Source organism: Mustela nigripes, chromosome 6 (genome assembly GCF_022355385.1).
Source record: "Mustela nigripes isolate SB6536 chromosome 6, MUSNIG.SB6536, whole genome shotgun sequence".
In the NCBI taxonomy this organism is placed as follows: domain Eukaryota; kingdom Metazoa; phylum Chordata; class Mammalia; order Carnivora; family Mustelidae; genus Mustela; species Mustela nigripes.
In genome coordinates, this window is record NC_081562.1 from 67,762,708 (window position 1) to 67,779,257 (window position 16,550).

The 16,550-nt window shown below is 41.5% G+C and overlaps 1 protein-coding gene across 2 annotated transcripts in view; it reads left to right on the forward strand.

Moving 5' to 3' along the window:
- ITPR2 (inositol 1,4,5-trisphosphate receptor type 2) overlaps positions 1-16,550 on the forward strand; it is a 496,325-nt gene that overhangs the window by 434,149 nt on the left and 45,626 nt on the right. For both annotated transcript variants that reach the window (XM_059402745.1, XM_059402746.1), the window contains exons 53-55: positions 3,937-4,067; positions 5,169-5,334; positions 15,645-15,805. In XM_059402745.1, coding sequence (XP_059258728.1) covers positions 3,937-4,067; positions 5,169-5,334; positions 15,645-15,805 — 458 coding nt within the window. The remainder of the gene's footprint in view (positions 1-3,936; positions 4,068-5,168; positions 5,335-15,644; positions 15,806-16,550) is intronic.

Consider the following 16,550-nt stretch of genomic DNA (forward strand, 5'->3'; position numbering starts at 1 on the left):
ACCCCTGTATCACCCCCAGATTGCTCACCAGAAATCACTGCTTTGAATATTTCCTCTCCTACCCCCAACTAAAGATTTTCAAGATGCTCCAGTACCTGCCAAATAAAACCCAGACTCGCACAGATCTCCCAGTTTATCTCCCCAACTTTATTTTCTACTCCTTTACATGCTGGCTTATTCGATGTTCATCGTATAAGAATAGAACTTCCCATCTCCCATGCTCACTGGCCATACCATGGCAATGCCTCTCCACTGATGTTTTAATCCATTGACTATTCAAGACAAAAGTCAGAGTCTACATTAGAGGTACTCCCCACTCATTATTCCTAATATTAAACATTCTCTCTCTATTCTGATGTCTTCGCCCCACGGTGGCTATAATCACATGTTAATTTGTCTTGTATTTAAGTAAATTTTTTTTCAAAGATTTTATTTGTTTATTTAACAGAAAGAGATCACAGGTAGACAGAGAGGCAGGCAGAGAGAGAGAGAGAAGCAGGCTCCCTGCTGAGTAGAGAGCCCGATGCAGGACTCCATCCCAGGACCCTGAAATCATGGCCTGAGCTGAAGGCAGTGGCTTAACCCACTGAGCCACCCAGGAGCCCTTAAGTAAATGTTTTATCTCATACTGTTTTGTCTCATACATAGCTAGATGACAAACCACCTTGCTCCTGTTTGAAGCGACTCCCCTTGGCTTTCAGGATAAAGTTCAAGCTCTTTAGCTGGGACTGTGAGTCTCTCCATTATAAACAGCTCCCTCCCTGTTTCTCTTCTCACACTTGTCTGCAGGCACCAAAGACCCAGTCATTCTAAGGCACCTGCAGTTCCTCAAACACCTTCGCTCATCCTCTTTTCTCTGCCTAGAATGCCTTACTTTGCTGATATTACTGGCCAGGCATGCGTCTCTTTCCACATTCACCTCAGGCGCCACCTCCTTCAAGATCCTGTTCCTGATGTCCCCCCATCCACGAGACACACACTGTCCTGGGTGCACAGTATCCTGGGGTAGGCCATTGCCTTTGTTTGTCAGCTGACCAACGTTTCCTAGGAAACCGTAAATCTCCGAGGGGCTGCCACACTTCCCTCTTCCCACCTGTATACCTAGCACCTTGTCCTGGGTCTGCGGAGACAGTGCGATCACACAGGTTTGGCATGGGGAAGGCCAGCTGGTTATGTAGGTAGGTCTCCACAAGGTGGTATTTGCTTAGGTGAATTTACTATGACCCAGGGCCTGGCTTTTAGGCTTCAGGCCTGGGAACTTGGCTTAATGTATTGCAAGTAAATCCATCTCTGGACAGTGGAGCCTTATTCACCAAACTTATGGAGGCTCCTGTAGAAAACAAGCATGGCCGATGCCCCGATCCTTACAGAGTGCGCTGACTGGTTGGTTGCTGTTACTGACCTGACCTGGGCATTTTCTCCCCCTGGGTACGTGCCACACGGAAAGTCTATATCTCCTTTGTATATTCACAGCCCATCTGTTTTACTTCTCAATGACTAATCACATGAATTGTGTGTGGATTTTACTAGCTCACCTGTTAACGAATGAGCAACCTCATTTTTAAATTCTTAGGGCAAGATGGAGGACTTTTGTGTGGCTTCTATGTGCTGACTAACCTGGCACGTAATTAAGTCTTTGGTAAACATTTAAGTGACGTGACCAGGTGGTTGCTGATTGAATATATGAATGCAGATCCTGCCACTAGATATGAGATTGCTTTGACTGAACGTCTGACCATGGCTAAGTAGCATAAAGACCTATCCCCTATGACCTCATTACCAAAAACCATATTTCTCTGTAAGAATGCCTTTAATTCTCTTATGTATTTCTTTTTTTTTTTTTTTAAGATTTTATTTATATTTGACATAGAGAGAGAGCACAAGTAGGCAGAGTAGCAGGCACAGGGAGAGGGAGAGGGAAAGGCAGGCTCTCCACTGAGCAGGGAGCCCGATGCGGGGCTCAATCCCAGGACCCTGATATCATGACCTGAGGCAAAGGCTGCTGTTCAACTGACTGAGCCACCCAGGTGGCCCTACGCATTTCTAACCAGCTTTCTTCACGTTCTTCCTAGCCACCACGTTAGAACGCACCTTCGGGTGTCGGGAGCCTAACTAGCATGTTGCAGAGTGAGCTTTCTCTGCCTGCCTTGTCTCCTCTGCTCCGCTGCCCCCACAAGCCTCACCTCTTCCCCATTTGTCCCTCCTCCAAAGGCACCTTTATTTCCTCTCCGTTCTAAATCAGAATGTGCCTTGAGGCTCACCTCTAAGGTAAGTGTCTGCACAGCCTCGGCTGCTAGCTTTGATGCTGCACCTTCGTGCTTGCCCATCTCTGACTTCCGTCCTCCTCTTGAGGTATATATTTATGTTTTAAAAAGAAACCGCTCTGAATAAAGTGAAAATATCAGGATCCTCCCATCCATGTGAAGTTAAAATAAAGTCAGTTCACAAGAGGAAAATCAGCCTTTTTGTAACAAAGTACCAAACAGGCAGTTGGTCGTGGATCATGTAGACAAAATTAGACTGTTTCTTTTCTTTTCTTTTTTTCCCCCCTTTGGTTGTTTTCATATTTGCGCCCGTGGTTACACAATTCCAAAATTCGACACCACTATGGTTCTCTGACCTTGTAACAAGAAAAACACATTTCTACTCACTTACCAATTTTAGGAAATCCTGATTCTTTTTTTTTTTTTTTTAAGATTTTATTTATTTATTTATTTTAGAGAGAGAAGGTGTTTGCAAAGTGGGGGAGGAGCAGAAGGCGAGGGAGTGGGGGGTGGGGAACATCTCAACACACTCCACACTGAATGCAGAGTCTCATGTGGGGCTCCATCTCATGACCATCTCATGATCATGACCTGAGCCGAAACCAAGAGTTGGACATTCAACCAGCTGAGCCACCCAGGTGCCCTAGAAATCCCAATTCTAATATAGTATGAACTTTTCACTATTTTAAATGACTGGGAAATTATCACCAAGTTTACCTATAAACCAAATAAGGGCAGGAATTTTTTTGTCACATTATATCTTTTCTGTCTCTTTGTTTCACCCTAAATATTTTCACACAAGTACATTCACGTAAAATAAACTGTTCACATAAATATATTGTTCTTCTTGTCATGGCTCAATGCTCATCATTAAAAGAGCTTAGATGCTTAACCAAATGAGATAATATCTGCCGTAAAATTTTAAGCACCTACCATGTGTATGCTAATCTCTGTGCAATGTTTCACATATCCTAAATATATTTCTGAAGGGTTTCATCCTTAATTATAACTCCCCATTTTACAGATGAGTATAGTGAGATCAAGTGACTGCCCAAGTCTCAGTTATGGGACAGAGTAGAATTTGGAGCCATGCCCCTCTGGCTTCCTTGTGCGTGCTCTTTTTCTTGTAGTATCTTTGCTTCCTGGGTGAGTGGACTGTCTTCCTGAGGTCTTACCACAATCTCCCTGCGCTACAACAATGCACAGGGCAGACGAGCTTTCTTATATGTTGTCCTTTCTTCTGCCATTTTTCACTCTTGGAAGAAAACAAATATTTCAGAATACTAGTGTGTGGGCTTCTCAGCCTGTGTCAGTCATAGGCTATTACAAGTCGAATATGTGTTATGTGCTTCAAAACATTGTGTCACGACACGGTTATAAAGGAATGGCTCTTTGGATGTAGACAGGAGCATATTTAAAACAGGAGTTTTCTGGGATGCCTGGGTGGCTCAGTTGGTTGGACGACTGCCTTCGGCTCAGGTCATGGTCCTGGAGTCCTGGGATCAAGTCCCGCATCGGGCTCCCAGCTCCATGGGGAGTCTGCTTCTCCCTCTGACCTTCTCCTTGCTCATGCTCTCTCTCACTGTCTCTCTCTCAAATAAATAAATAAAATCTTTAAAAAAAAAACAAAAATGGGAGTTTTCTGCCTGGTTTAACTTGTGTGTTTTTACAGCTGATGAAGAGTATGAGGATGGAATTGAACGGACATGTGACACTCTCCTCATGTGTATCGTCACCGTCCTGAACCAGGGCCTTCGGAATGGCGGCGGTGTGGGAGACGTTCTCAGGAGGCCATCGAAAGATGTAAGCTGGAAAAAAAAATATCTTTTCAAGAAGAACATAAGCATTCTTAAAGTTTTCTTAACAACATCTACAGCATTGTAGATGTATTGTTTGCTGTACCTCTGCGTGATTTGCTTTAAACGTATAATGGTGGCCATTAAAAACCAATTAATCATATACTAGAACTACACAGAAATAACTCATGTCCTAAAAGATCAATGTCTGTTAGTAGGGTTATGAAAAGTTTCCAAGTTTGAACTGTGTATTGTGTTACAGCTATGAGATCATGACTACCAACTTGGTAGAGGAGTTAATTGTGACATAAATAACAGGAAGTAGGCTGCCTCTTGTGTCTCAGGCTTCTCAGGAGTGAAGATTTACTCTTTGCCTCTGAATGGTAATAGCGGTCATTCTTTCTCCTTGATGAATACAAAATTTGAACAAATTCTAACATTATTTCATATATTAAAATGGCAAGGCTAAAAAATTTCTCATTTGCTGCAAAAGCTCAAACTCCAGGCAGAAGGCTTGAAAAATCCAAGTCCTGCGACAGGCAAGCTGTGGCTTATTGTCAGTCATCTAAGGGTTCCTCGTCTATGAAACGGCTGGATTGCAGCGTCTCTGATGTGTGTTTTAATACTGCCCATCAGGTGGAAGTAAGCTGGAGCTGTCTGTACTTGACCCTGTAAGGCCAAGAACAAAATCTACTCTAGAAATGGATGAAGCATTAGGTCCTTCTCAGCTCCAAACGGCTGACCTTGGGAATTTCTACTTGTCTACCGTTTGTGCGGCTAGAAGGGTATAGGGTCCCGATGTGCCAAAATGCATTAAGCAGAATGATATAGTACAGTGGTTTTTAATAAAATGTACGTTCCCCTGTTGGTGGGAGGGGTATAAGTCCTGGAGAAGGGAAGGTGCTCTGGGAACAGATGTGAAGTGTATCTCACAACACTCAAAAAAGAAAATGAAGACAGAAAGTGGGTCTTATTTTTTCCAGCTCGGAGCACTATTTATATTCATTCAGTAAACAGAAACTGAATGTATTCTCTCCTAGACCATGTGCCAAATCAGCGTACCTTGAAAATATGTATACATATATGTTCTTTAAAATTTTTATTTCAGGAGCCTTTGTTTGCTGCCCGAGTGGTGTATGACCTTCTTTTCTATTTCATTGTCATCATTATTGTCCTAAACTTGATTTTTGGTGTTATCATTGATACTTTTGCTGATCTCAGAAGTGAAAAACAGAAAAAAGAAGAGATTCTAAAGACAACCTGCTTCATCTGTGGTAAGTGGCCTCAAGGTACTAAAATAATGGGTGAAGAAAGTGTCTAGCAGGAAGGAGGGGCTAGAGTGATTTTTATTTATCATGCTTTGGGAAAAACAATTTCAAAGAAAGCTGGACAAAAATTATGTAACCAAGCAGTAGACTAGGGTTCTCTGTTTCCAGAAATAGATAGAAGAATGATATCTGAAAGCTATCTTGTCATCATTTCTGCGATTTGTATGATTCTCTGACTGTAGAATGTGTTGCAAAATTTCAAGAGGTTATACCAACTGGCGAACAGATTTTTAATCACAATAACATCTTGATTAAATGACAGGATAGTTTTTATTTTTTTTTTGTTGGATTATGAATCCACGGATGATGTTTCTAGCAGCTTGGACTTCTATTCACTGTACCTTCTATCAGTTTTTCATATCTCTCTCTCCCTCTCTCTCTCTCTCTCTCACACACACACACACACACACACACACACACACCATGCTCTCCTTCTCTTTCCCCATTGTTAGCTCTCAGACTCACCCAGCTCTCTACTTGCCCTCATCATTCCCTTTTGCTCTACCATCTTCTCAATATTCTTCAGCCCTTCGGTAGTCTCTGCAGCTGACCTAGCATCCTGGAGTTCTTCCCTCTCTTTGAATAATCACCAAGTCCAGGTTATTCTCACCATCTCTTTCACCACGTTGATTCTTCACTACATTGAGCTGAAGAATCTTTTGTTTAAAGTCATGTAACAAGCGTAAGGGCTTCACTATAACATTACTCTACATAACTCAAATTGGACTTCAATAAATCCCATTCTCTCTTGATCCCCCTTTTGTCAACTGTCTCATTCTCTTAATGGGTCTCCCAAACTTTCCAGTATTTCTCCAACACTCAGACGTGTACCCAGTACTAACCTGTAACAATGAACTGTATCCCAGTGAAACAAACATGGGTTGTACATGCCCTTCTTCAGGGTGTTCACAGTCTATTGTGGAATACAAACACAGTTAAGTGTCATTGCTGTCTAGTGTGTTAAGAGACATGATAGAGAAGTTCGTAGGCTGTTATACCCCTTCAGGTTGTAGTGGGGACAGTCAGGAAAGGCTTTTAGGAGAGACGGTCACTGAATTGATGGTAAAGATGGAACGTATCTAGTCATATTATATTGTGTAGAAGCAGGGTGCCTGGGTGGCTCAGTGGGTTAAGCATCTGCCTTTGACTCAGGTCATGATCCTGGGGTCTTGGGATCAAGCCCCACTTTGGGCTCCCCACTCAGTGAGGAGTCTGTTTCTCTCTCTGCCCTTCCCCCTGCTCATGCTTTCTCTCTCTCACACATAAATAAATCAAATTTTAAAAATAAAAGAAAATAAAGTGGGTAGAAGCAGAGGAACCATCCTAAGAACAGGCATGAAGAGAAGAACAGCACAATGGGAGTCCTCAGTTCCTATAAGGAGCTCAGTGTTACTGGAACATGAATTTCAGTGCAGTCTGTGCCCCGAGAAGAGGGTCACCAGGACATGGCCTTTTATGTTAAAATAACTTGGACTTTGTCCTGTAGACTTACAGAGGAGCTGAACCATTAAAGAATTTAAGTGGAGGAGTACAGGATCTAATTTTTGTTTTAGAGCAATGGGGCAGGTTGTTTGTCAGGGGATATAGTCCAAGTGAAACGTAATGAAACTTTGCTGCGAGAAAGTTAGGGTGGCAGTATTAAGGGTAGAGGACAGGGTCGTGAAATATTTAGAGACAGAGTTTTTAAAAACCTCAGTGGTTAGGAATGAATAGGTTAGGAATGAATATGAAAGAAATATTTAGAGACAGAGTTTTAAAAAATCTCGGTGGTTAGGAATGCATAGGTTAGGAATGAATATGAAAGGTAGTGGTGTGTGGGGGTGGGTGGTAGTTCCAACAGTTGAGTTTGAGAAGAAAAGAAGAAGAAAAAATTTGGAGAGGAATCTGCTGAGCTTGACTTTGGAAATACTGAACTTGCAGTGTGTACTCAGCATCCCAATGGGCCACACCCAGTACAGACGTCTGAGCCCCAGAGAATGAGTCTACACTAGAGAGAGTAACTGGGGAATCCTCCGTCTGTGTGTGGTAGCAGAAGCCAGAGCATGGGGAAAGACATCAGAGGGGCATGAGAAAATGGTGGGGTTTAGAGTGGGAAATATCAGTGTTAAGAGAATGAGGGTCACCCACGTGCACACACACACACACACACAAAACACACAGATCTTCAGTCAGCGTGGTGTGAGGAGAACTAAGAATGTGTGTTACGTGGATATGAGGGGCAGACACAGCCTTGGGAAGAAGGTGATTGGTTATCAACTATTTCAAAGCAGAGAAGCCAGTAACACATTATGCCAAATAGAGCCTTTGGATTTCTCATTCAGGTGATTCAGGATAAAGATGGAGTCCTTTTCATGAGGATAAGTTGCACAACACTGGGGGAGACCTACTGGAAGGAAATGAAGCAGACAAAAAGAGTATTTATAGGTGCAGACTAGATGGAGGGAAGCAAGATTGAGATGGAGCCAAGGAAGATACCACACAATAATTTGGGGATTTGAGGAAGAAAGGCTCTGGATGGAAGAGTGAGTTCTGTGGAGGAAAAGAGGTGCTGCCCTTGAAAATCTTTCTATGTGTCTCATGGTCTTGCTTTTACAGTGCTTCCTCTAAGTCCTTCACTTCATGATCATAGTGACTATTGTGTCAGTGCACAACCTTGGAAGAAAGGGTTCTTTGGGAGAATGTATCAGTTAGATGTGAGCCCCATTTGAGGCCATGATCCTGCCTCTCATAGTCTAACAAGAAAGATGAGAAGCAAAGCAAGCCCAACACTTAAGTACCATTCCTGCTCCTCTAGGCTTTCCCTTTGCTGTCAAAATTCTCCTTGGATTTTCCCAGTTACTTAAAAAAAAGAAAAAAAAAAGAAAAAAAAAAACCCTTATAACCTGTAAATTCCTTAAAACATCACAGTAACCCTCATCACCACACTGAATGTTTTTCTCAGCTCTCCCCATTAGTTTTCTGCTGACCTTTTCTTCTGCCTTGGATTGCCCATTCTCTCATTCCATCACAAGCCTTCTTCCAACCACTGGATAAGTGGTTCGGATTTTATTATTGCCAAATGTGCAACCACAGGTCCAGCCTCTCTCCAGGCTTTTGTCCTTTGTTTTCAGTTGTTGTCTGACACCTATACAGGCATAACTTTTGGCAGCCAAATCTACCATGTCTAAAAACTGGTGCATCTTCTGTTTTCCTCCTCTGACCTTGCAATTTATTTTGACCTCCATATTTGCCATTGATGATATCCCACTGGACCTTCAGTTTTCTGGGCTGGGAGCTTCTCCATCATTTTTAGCAACTTCTTTTTCTAATTCTAGGTGCACTAGTTACCATCTGCTAATGAATCTGTGTTCCCAATCTCACTCACTTCCTTCCATATATCCCACAGCCACACCTTGGTTTTTCAGGCTCACCTTGGTTCACACCCCAAAATGTTCTGCCCAATGCTGCCAAACTAATTTTTCCAGTTTGAATTCATCATTTCCTTACTCAAAAGTCTATCAATAGTATTGCACAGACTGTAACTCTAAACTTCCAAATTTCCTGGCACATAAGGTACTCCATAGTCAAGCTCCCTTTTTGCCCACCTTTTCACCCAATGTTCCCCTGTTTATACATCAACTTCCAGCCCAACTGCATGACTCATCTTCAACTTAGAGACTCTCCACGTGTTCTCTGTTATGGTGTTTCCATTTGGAATGCCCAAACTCCTAAGCTATTGAACTCCAACCCTCTCTCTAAGGCCAGCTCTAATGCCATTATTACTTGAAGCCTTCTCAGATTCCATTTATCAGCAGCAAACATACCACAGCTTCTAAACTGCTGACATCATACTTAGCAGTATGGTACCATACTTATTTTTTGTTGTCTTACCTCTGTCGGATGGTATACACCATCACATCATAGAAAGGGCGTGGACTTTATGGTTAAGTAAACACACTGGTTCCGTATCCTGGATATTTGATCTTGGCCAAATTTCCTTTTCACCTTGAACTATTGTTCCCTCATCTGAAAAATGGAGAATATATAATGCCATCTTCTGTGGTTTGAGTGAGTATAATTGAGATCATGTGTCTCAAAATTCCTAGCTCAATGCTTGGCTGAGTAAGCCCTCAATGCACATTAATATCCCTTCTTTAAGAGATCCACGTCATATTTATTTTTTATGCTTACATAGTATGTATTGAGGACTATTCATAAATATTTGCTTAGTGAATGATTATTCAATAAATCAGCCTAAATTAGCATTGTCTCTATATTTATGTACCTTATAACTACAAAAGGGAGATAAAGTGGTTAAGTACTGGATTGATGTACACTGCAGACAAGAAAACTAGGTGTACCAATTCCAAGTTATTTTAAAATTTTGTCACATTCAGAGTGTTTTGGTAGCATGCACATTATCACAGAGATATATGGTGATAAATCAGGAGGCTTAAGGAGGAGATATTAGATCAACATGGTCTATTTTCTAGAAGCTTCACATTTATTCAAAAATTTGAGAGGACATTTAGGTAATTTAATCTCAGAGTTAATTTTAATATTATTTTTTACATTAGAACAAATAGTATGCTACAAAGTAAAAGTTTTTTTAAAGTAAGACAAATTTAATATGAACATCTAAAATAAAATAGGATTAAAAAAACAAACAAACAAACTGAAATGTATTCCCAGGCACTTATAACTGCTAACCTCTGTGACCTCAGCAACATAAAGTTTCTCTACTCTCTGCCCTCAAAGGACCTTTAGCAGAAATATGTGATAAGCATTATCATAATGTGTATCTAGATATGCATGCGTTCCTGGAATTGCTTACCATGTGTAAGATCTAATGCATACCATATACGTTAAAAGATCTTAATTACAAGAATGATTTAGACAGTTGGGATATTTGGGGGTTGTACTAATAGGCTATAGAAGAGTTGTGATCAATTGATAAATGGTTCTTGTAAGAACTGGGCATTAAGCTGTGATCCAAAGAGGGGCATCTTACCAAACAGCAGAGGAGAGAATCTCCACGGTAGGAGAGAATTGGCTCCAGTAGCACACGTACCAAGTGACATCCATAGTAGCAGCAGAGGGGGAGGTAGATTCTGTGACAGGCAATGAGAGCAGATGGGATGTTCCTAGCCTTGAAGGCAATGACCAGATGTTTCAGAGTTATGACTCAGAAAACAATTGCTAGTGATCCAGAAGGCAACCATGATAGGGTGATGATTAGCAGATGACAGAACTGAAGCAGTAATCAGAGGAACAAATTGGCACCGGTATCCATATTAATTATTAATTTTGAGTTACCAGAGGCTGAAGGTCCAACCAGAAGGAGATGTTGACAGACCAGTGTGACAAAATACCAAAATGGAGAAAGGATTAATGGTAGTTAGGTGCTTCAAATGAAAGATCTTTCTAGGTGATTTAATAGGAGATAAAGACTATATGTCAGAGAGAGGCAATGTGTTCTTCTCTTAGTATATTAGCTCTTTATCAGTACTTGTGCCGTAAGGCCATTTATACATTAATTTGTTCAATAGTTACTTACTGAGTAACTTAGTTTTGTTCTTAGTTTTACCAAGTTTTGTTCTACTGCGGTGAAGAAAAAAGGACAAAATATACTGCCGTCATGGAGCTCATTTTTCAGCACACATGCAATGTGTGATGCTAAGGGCTATTCAGAAAAACAGAACTGAGAAAAGGTATGGGAATACCTGGGTGATGGGTGGATGTGTGCCCTCACCTTAGTCAGACTGTGTGGGGAACACAACATAGGTGCAGGATTATTTTTTTCTGAAACCTTTGTGTAGAACACACAGAGTTCCTCTTATTCTTCCTTTCTTTCTATCTTATCATCTCCTCCAATACCCTGGCTTTCATTGTTTATTTTATGTCACTTATCCTTGAATTAGTATATTTATACCTTGACCTCTCTGTTTAAGACAAATTTTTAGCTTTAGATCTAACAACCCAACACTGGTTGTTCTATAGGCATCAGAAATTCAGCACTTCCCCAATCAAATGTATCTTCCCTCCAAAGTCTCTTCCTTCTTTTTTGTTTTTCTTTGCTGTACTGATATTACCATAAATTCAATCACTCAGGTCAGGAACTTTAGGGTCATTCTTGATTCCTCCTAAATCTGTCCCTCTAATTGGACATCAAGCCCTCTTAAATTTTCATCCAAAAACTTCTCTTCAATCTCTCCCTCTTATTCATTTTTTTTCAATTATTCTGTCAATGTTAGTTGAATGCCTACTGTTTTCCCAATACTAAGCCAGGTGCTAATACAAAAATAGATCAGACAGTAAAGTGTAGAAGCTACGATAGACATAGATAAATTTTCATAGCAAAGTGTTATGGGCACAGGAAGGATCCACCAACTCTGTGTTTGTATAAGTCACTGGTAGTTGAGCTGGGTCTTGAGGAAGGAATACCTGTAAGGCAGGAAAGAGAGGAGGTAGAGACATAGAATTTTCCAATCTATTCAGAGTTTAGAGAATGGTGAGAATGTCCCAGTCGTTCTAAGAAATGTGTACAGAGTAGATGGTCAGAGTATGAATTCAAGGATGACTTCAGGTTCCCTGGTTGACAAGGACTTTTTTAACAGAGGTGAAGAAGAGCTAAAGAAACAAATTTGGTGAGCTGAGTTTGACATGCTCATAAGTGAGCCAGGGGGATTCACCTAGAAGACAGCTAGAAATAGAAACAAGTTGACAAGAAAGGTCAGTGCTGGGGCTGCCTCACCAGCACAATGATGGTTGAAACCGTGGGTATGGCCAACAAAACTTAGAGAGCAAGAACCAGTGGAGATGAAAGACAACCAGTTCCCTGCCTTTACACCCCCCACTACTCTAGTCCCCTGGTCTCCCCACTCTCAGCCTCTACTCCCAGTCTTCTTCTAAATCCCACCACAGGAAGTTAGCTGAAGCACCGCTCTGAACGGACTAGTCTCCACTCAGAGGCCTTCAAGATAAAGTGCAATCTCCATAGCTTTGCATTTAAAGCTCTTTACAGTTAAAAATAAAAATAAAAATAAGTAAAACTCTTCATAATTTGTGCCAAATGTACCTTGACATCTTAATTTCCAAGTGTTCCCTTTGGAGGAACTGACCAACCCCACCGCCTCCCCCCAAACAGGTCATCCACTTTGATCTGTAGCTTTGCTCTGCCATTGCCTTTGCCCAGAAGGCCAAAGAACATGGCTTTAGAGCTAGAAATGTTTTTGTTTAAATACGGACTGACTTCTCCACTAACAAGAGGTGTTAATTTGTGCAATTTATTGAATTCCTCCGAATCTCTTTCCTCACATACTGAAAGGTCAGATTGGATTATTGTAATTATAAGAGCCTATTTAAACATCTTTATGTTGTTGTTGGCACAGATAGGTGCTCAATAAAAATTAGCTAGCTTTTATTACCGTTCATCTCTTTTCCACTTGCCATTATCCTGTTTCAAGGCTAGACACTTAAAGCTTGACACCTCTTTTAAACCTTTTGAAATGTACCTCGTCACAGTTCTTATTGTCCTTCTCTGTGTTTCCTTGGCAGTTTATACCACTTCAGGATATAATGCAAGCTGTCTGTTTCCTCTACCATATTACAGATTACCTGATAGTAGACACATTATTTTATAGCCCTATGTACCTTGCAATAGGAATGTAATTGTTTGAACTGAGTTCTGGAAATATCTACTTTAACATTCTCTCTCTCCCTCCTTTTAAATAGTTTAACCTCTTGAGGAGCTGCCAACATTGTTTTCCAAAGTAGCTGCCTCCTTTCACATTCCTACTGGCAGGATACGAGGGCTCCAGCCCCTCCACAGCATCACCAAGATTTGTTATTAATCTGTATTTGATTATAGTCACCCAAGTGGAATAACATTTTATTAGTGAAATATTCTTAATTCATTCCATAAATACTGTATTCAGGGCTGACTGTGAACCGGACACCCATGTTAACTATTCGGACCAGTGGTGGAGAAAAGAGACAAATGTATCTGCTCCTGGACACAATAAATAATAAACACAGAAAGTTCTCTAAGCTCCTGGATAAAATGGTGTTCCTTTCTTCTGTACTGATTAGCAGGCAGGCTTCTCCTCACACCATCGTGTTTACTTTTTTATCTTAGACACACAGTCCAGTTTAATGGAGCGATGATATGGCTATGTTCATTCTGTGAGGAGGTGATAAGCACTCTAGGAAAAAGAGCATAAAAGAGAAAGAGTGATTGAGGTGCTGGCAAAAGGGAAGGGGCAGGTTGTAGGACTAAATAGGGTGGTCAAGTTAAGCTACAGGGAGGTGAGGTTTGAGCAAAAGCTTGAAGGTGAACAAGTCAGTCAGAGAGACACCAGAGAGAAGAGCGCTGTGGGCAGAAGAAGCGACCAGTCCCAAGGCCCTGAAGCAGGAGTCTGCGTGCCAGGAGCAAGGAGGCCAGTAGGGGAGTTGACAAAGGAGAAGAGAGAGTGAGAGACAAGGTCAGAGAGGCTATAGGGCCAACTCACTTCGACTTTAGCAAACCAATATTACACGGAACCTACTTAGACTCAACAATTGGTCGTTATTCATCTGAACTTCAAACTTAACTTGGCATCCCCTGAGCACCTGTATTTTATCTGGCAACCCTACTCAGAGGCCATCGTAAGGCCTTTGACCCTTACTCTGAGTTGGTGGAGAACCACTGCAGGGTTCGGAGCGGAGGAGAAACACCATCCTGCTTCGGGTTTTGAAGTTTCTCAGTGGCCGCTATGTTGAGTATAGGCCACAGAGAGTAAAAGTGGAAACAGGGAGGCCTGGAAGGCCATCGCAGTAGCCCAGGCGAGAGACGATGAAGGCTCAGATGAGAGCCGCAGCTGCGGAGGTGAGGAGAAGGGACCAGATTCTTGGTATTTGCTGAAGGCAGAGCCAAAAGGATTTCAACATGAATTGGATATGGGTGAGAGAAAGAGCGGATCCAAGGATGACTCCTCAGGTTTTGGCTTGAACAACTGGAAGACTAGAGTTGCCGTGGAATGAAGAGGAAGACTGTGGGTGGAGCAGTTTTGGGGAAGAGTATGGATTTTATTTGGGCCATGCTGAGCTGATGATGGGTCAAATAAGACGAGGCGTCACTATCAGCCAGCGAATTTTATGGTATTTTCCATTAAAACAGCCAATAATATAATTTAAATCTGTCCACTAGGGACAGATTTTTTTCTTTTTACTTATTGTACTTTGTATCTTGTTATTTAAAGGGTCTTCTTTGTTCCTGAATGGTTTTTTAAAAATATGCTTAGGAGGGACGCCTGGGTGGCTCAGTGGGTTAGGCCTCTGTCTTCAGCTCAGGTCATGGTCTCAGGGTCCTGGGATCAAGCCCCCCCTGCATCGGGCTCTCTGCAGGGATCCTGCTCCCTGCCCCACCCCCACCACCGCCTTTGTGATCTTTGTCAAATAAATAAAGCCTTTTTTAAAAATATGCTTAGGAAAGAATAGCTGGGATTGGAATTCAATTTCCTAGTTTCTTCTCCAGTATCTGAACTGCAAAACCAGACTGTATCCCAACACCCCATTTTACTTGGCAATCAAATTCACTTTTCCATAGATGTTTTTCTCCATCTCCATTCATTTTCTTTCATCCACTCTTCAACCCTTGAGAGAAAGGAATCTTACTATGCAGAACCTCTCCTCGGTGTCCTTCCAGCAGCTGAAAATCTGCCCTGGATATTGAACAGACCATCGCCTCCTTAAAATGCCAGGAACACAGTGGTCTAAAAGGCTGGAGCCCTTACTCACCAGGAGCAAAGATCACTGTGGACGTTGGCTTACCCTTCACTGATTACAAGTGGTTTTCAAGATGACTCTCTCTGCTGCCTCTCCTCTTTTTACCCAAGTTCCTGGATAAAATAACATTTTTTTTTCCTGTCCTGATTAGCAAGTGTGCCTTTTATTGCATGACCATTTTTACTTCTTTTTCTTAGACTTGTGGTCCAGTTTAATTGGACAGTGTTGACATGGCCATATTTAAAATTATCTGCAAATTTTACAACGGTAACAGGACTATGCATCTCCAAGGATCCATTTGGGGGGTGGAGGGGTAGGAGAACATTACTTTGGAAGCAATCTACAGGCTCTGGAGGTCTTGTGTCCTATGCTGTTTTGGATCATGACATTCTAAATCAGCACACTCACGGAAAGCCTTTATTCACAGAATTGTGATGTCTTTTTTTTTACACTAAGAAGTGAGTGCTGATGAACTGACAAATTACATACGTTGTGCTCTCTGTGTTTTGCAGGACTTGAGAGGGACAAGTTTGATAATAAAACGGTTTCATTTGAGGAGCACATCAAGTCAGAACACAATATGTGGCATTATTTGTACTTCCTCGTCCTGGTGAAGGTTAAAGACCCAACTGAATACACTGGACCTGAAAGTTACGTGGCTCAGATGATCGTGGTAAGTGATGAGAGTGTTTGAACCTATGACTACGTTGCCTGTGTGTGCTCTCCCCTTCTCTACCCTGCCCTTCTCCCAAAACATAGACGTTCTCCCAGTCATTTTGTTAACGTCTAAACAGGACTGTCAGTCACTGAAGAACCTTCATGCTGCCTAAATCACTGGACTTCTTGGTTACAGACAGTAAATTGAAGTCTTAAGTGCACAGAGGATATTTACTGAAAAATTCCCTGGTACCATCTCAGTTCCGACTGTCATCTTCTGACCTTGTGTCATTGCTCGTGTCTCAGTTTTCCAAATCTAGAACTTTCCCATTGTCAAATGGGAACAGAAGAGTCATACTCTAAGAAATTCCTTGTATTTCAGAAATCAGGAGTTCAAGAATAGTGTTTGGTCTCAGTGGGAGAACACTGGCGTTCTGTCTACATACAGTTTGGGTTGTTGCTGACGATTGGCACTGATTCTGCCATACCTACTTGCTTCTAACTCCTTAGTAAGATCAGTTGCAGAGGCTATGGTTGTCCATAATTTGGCCTTTCTTCTGTTTTACAGAAGAAAGGCCAAATTATGTATATTAAAATTATGTATATTAAAATTAAGTGGCTTAAAGAGAAGTCAGAGTTACATTAGTGTCATAATGCACATTTAGTATCATTGCATCTGAATTCAATGCCTATATTCTTATGATAAGCACGCTGTATGTTGGACTTTCTTTCTCAAAACCATTCTTACAAAACTATTTGAG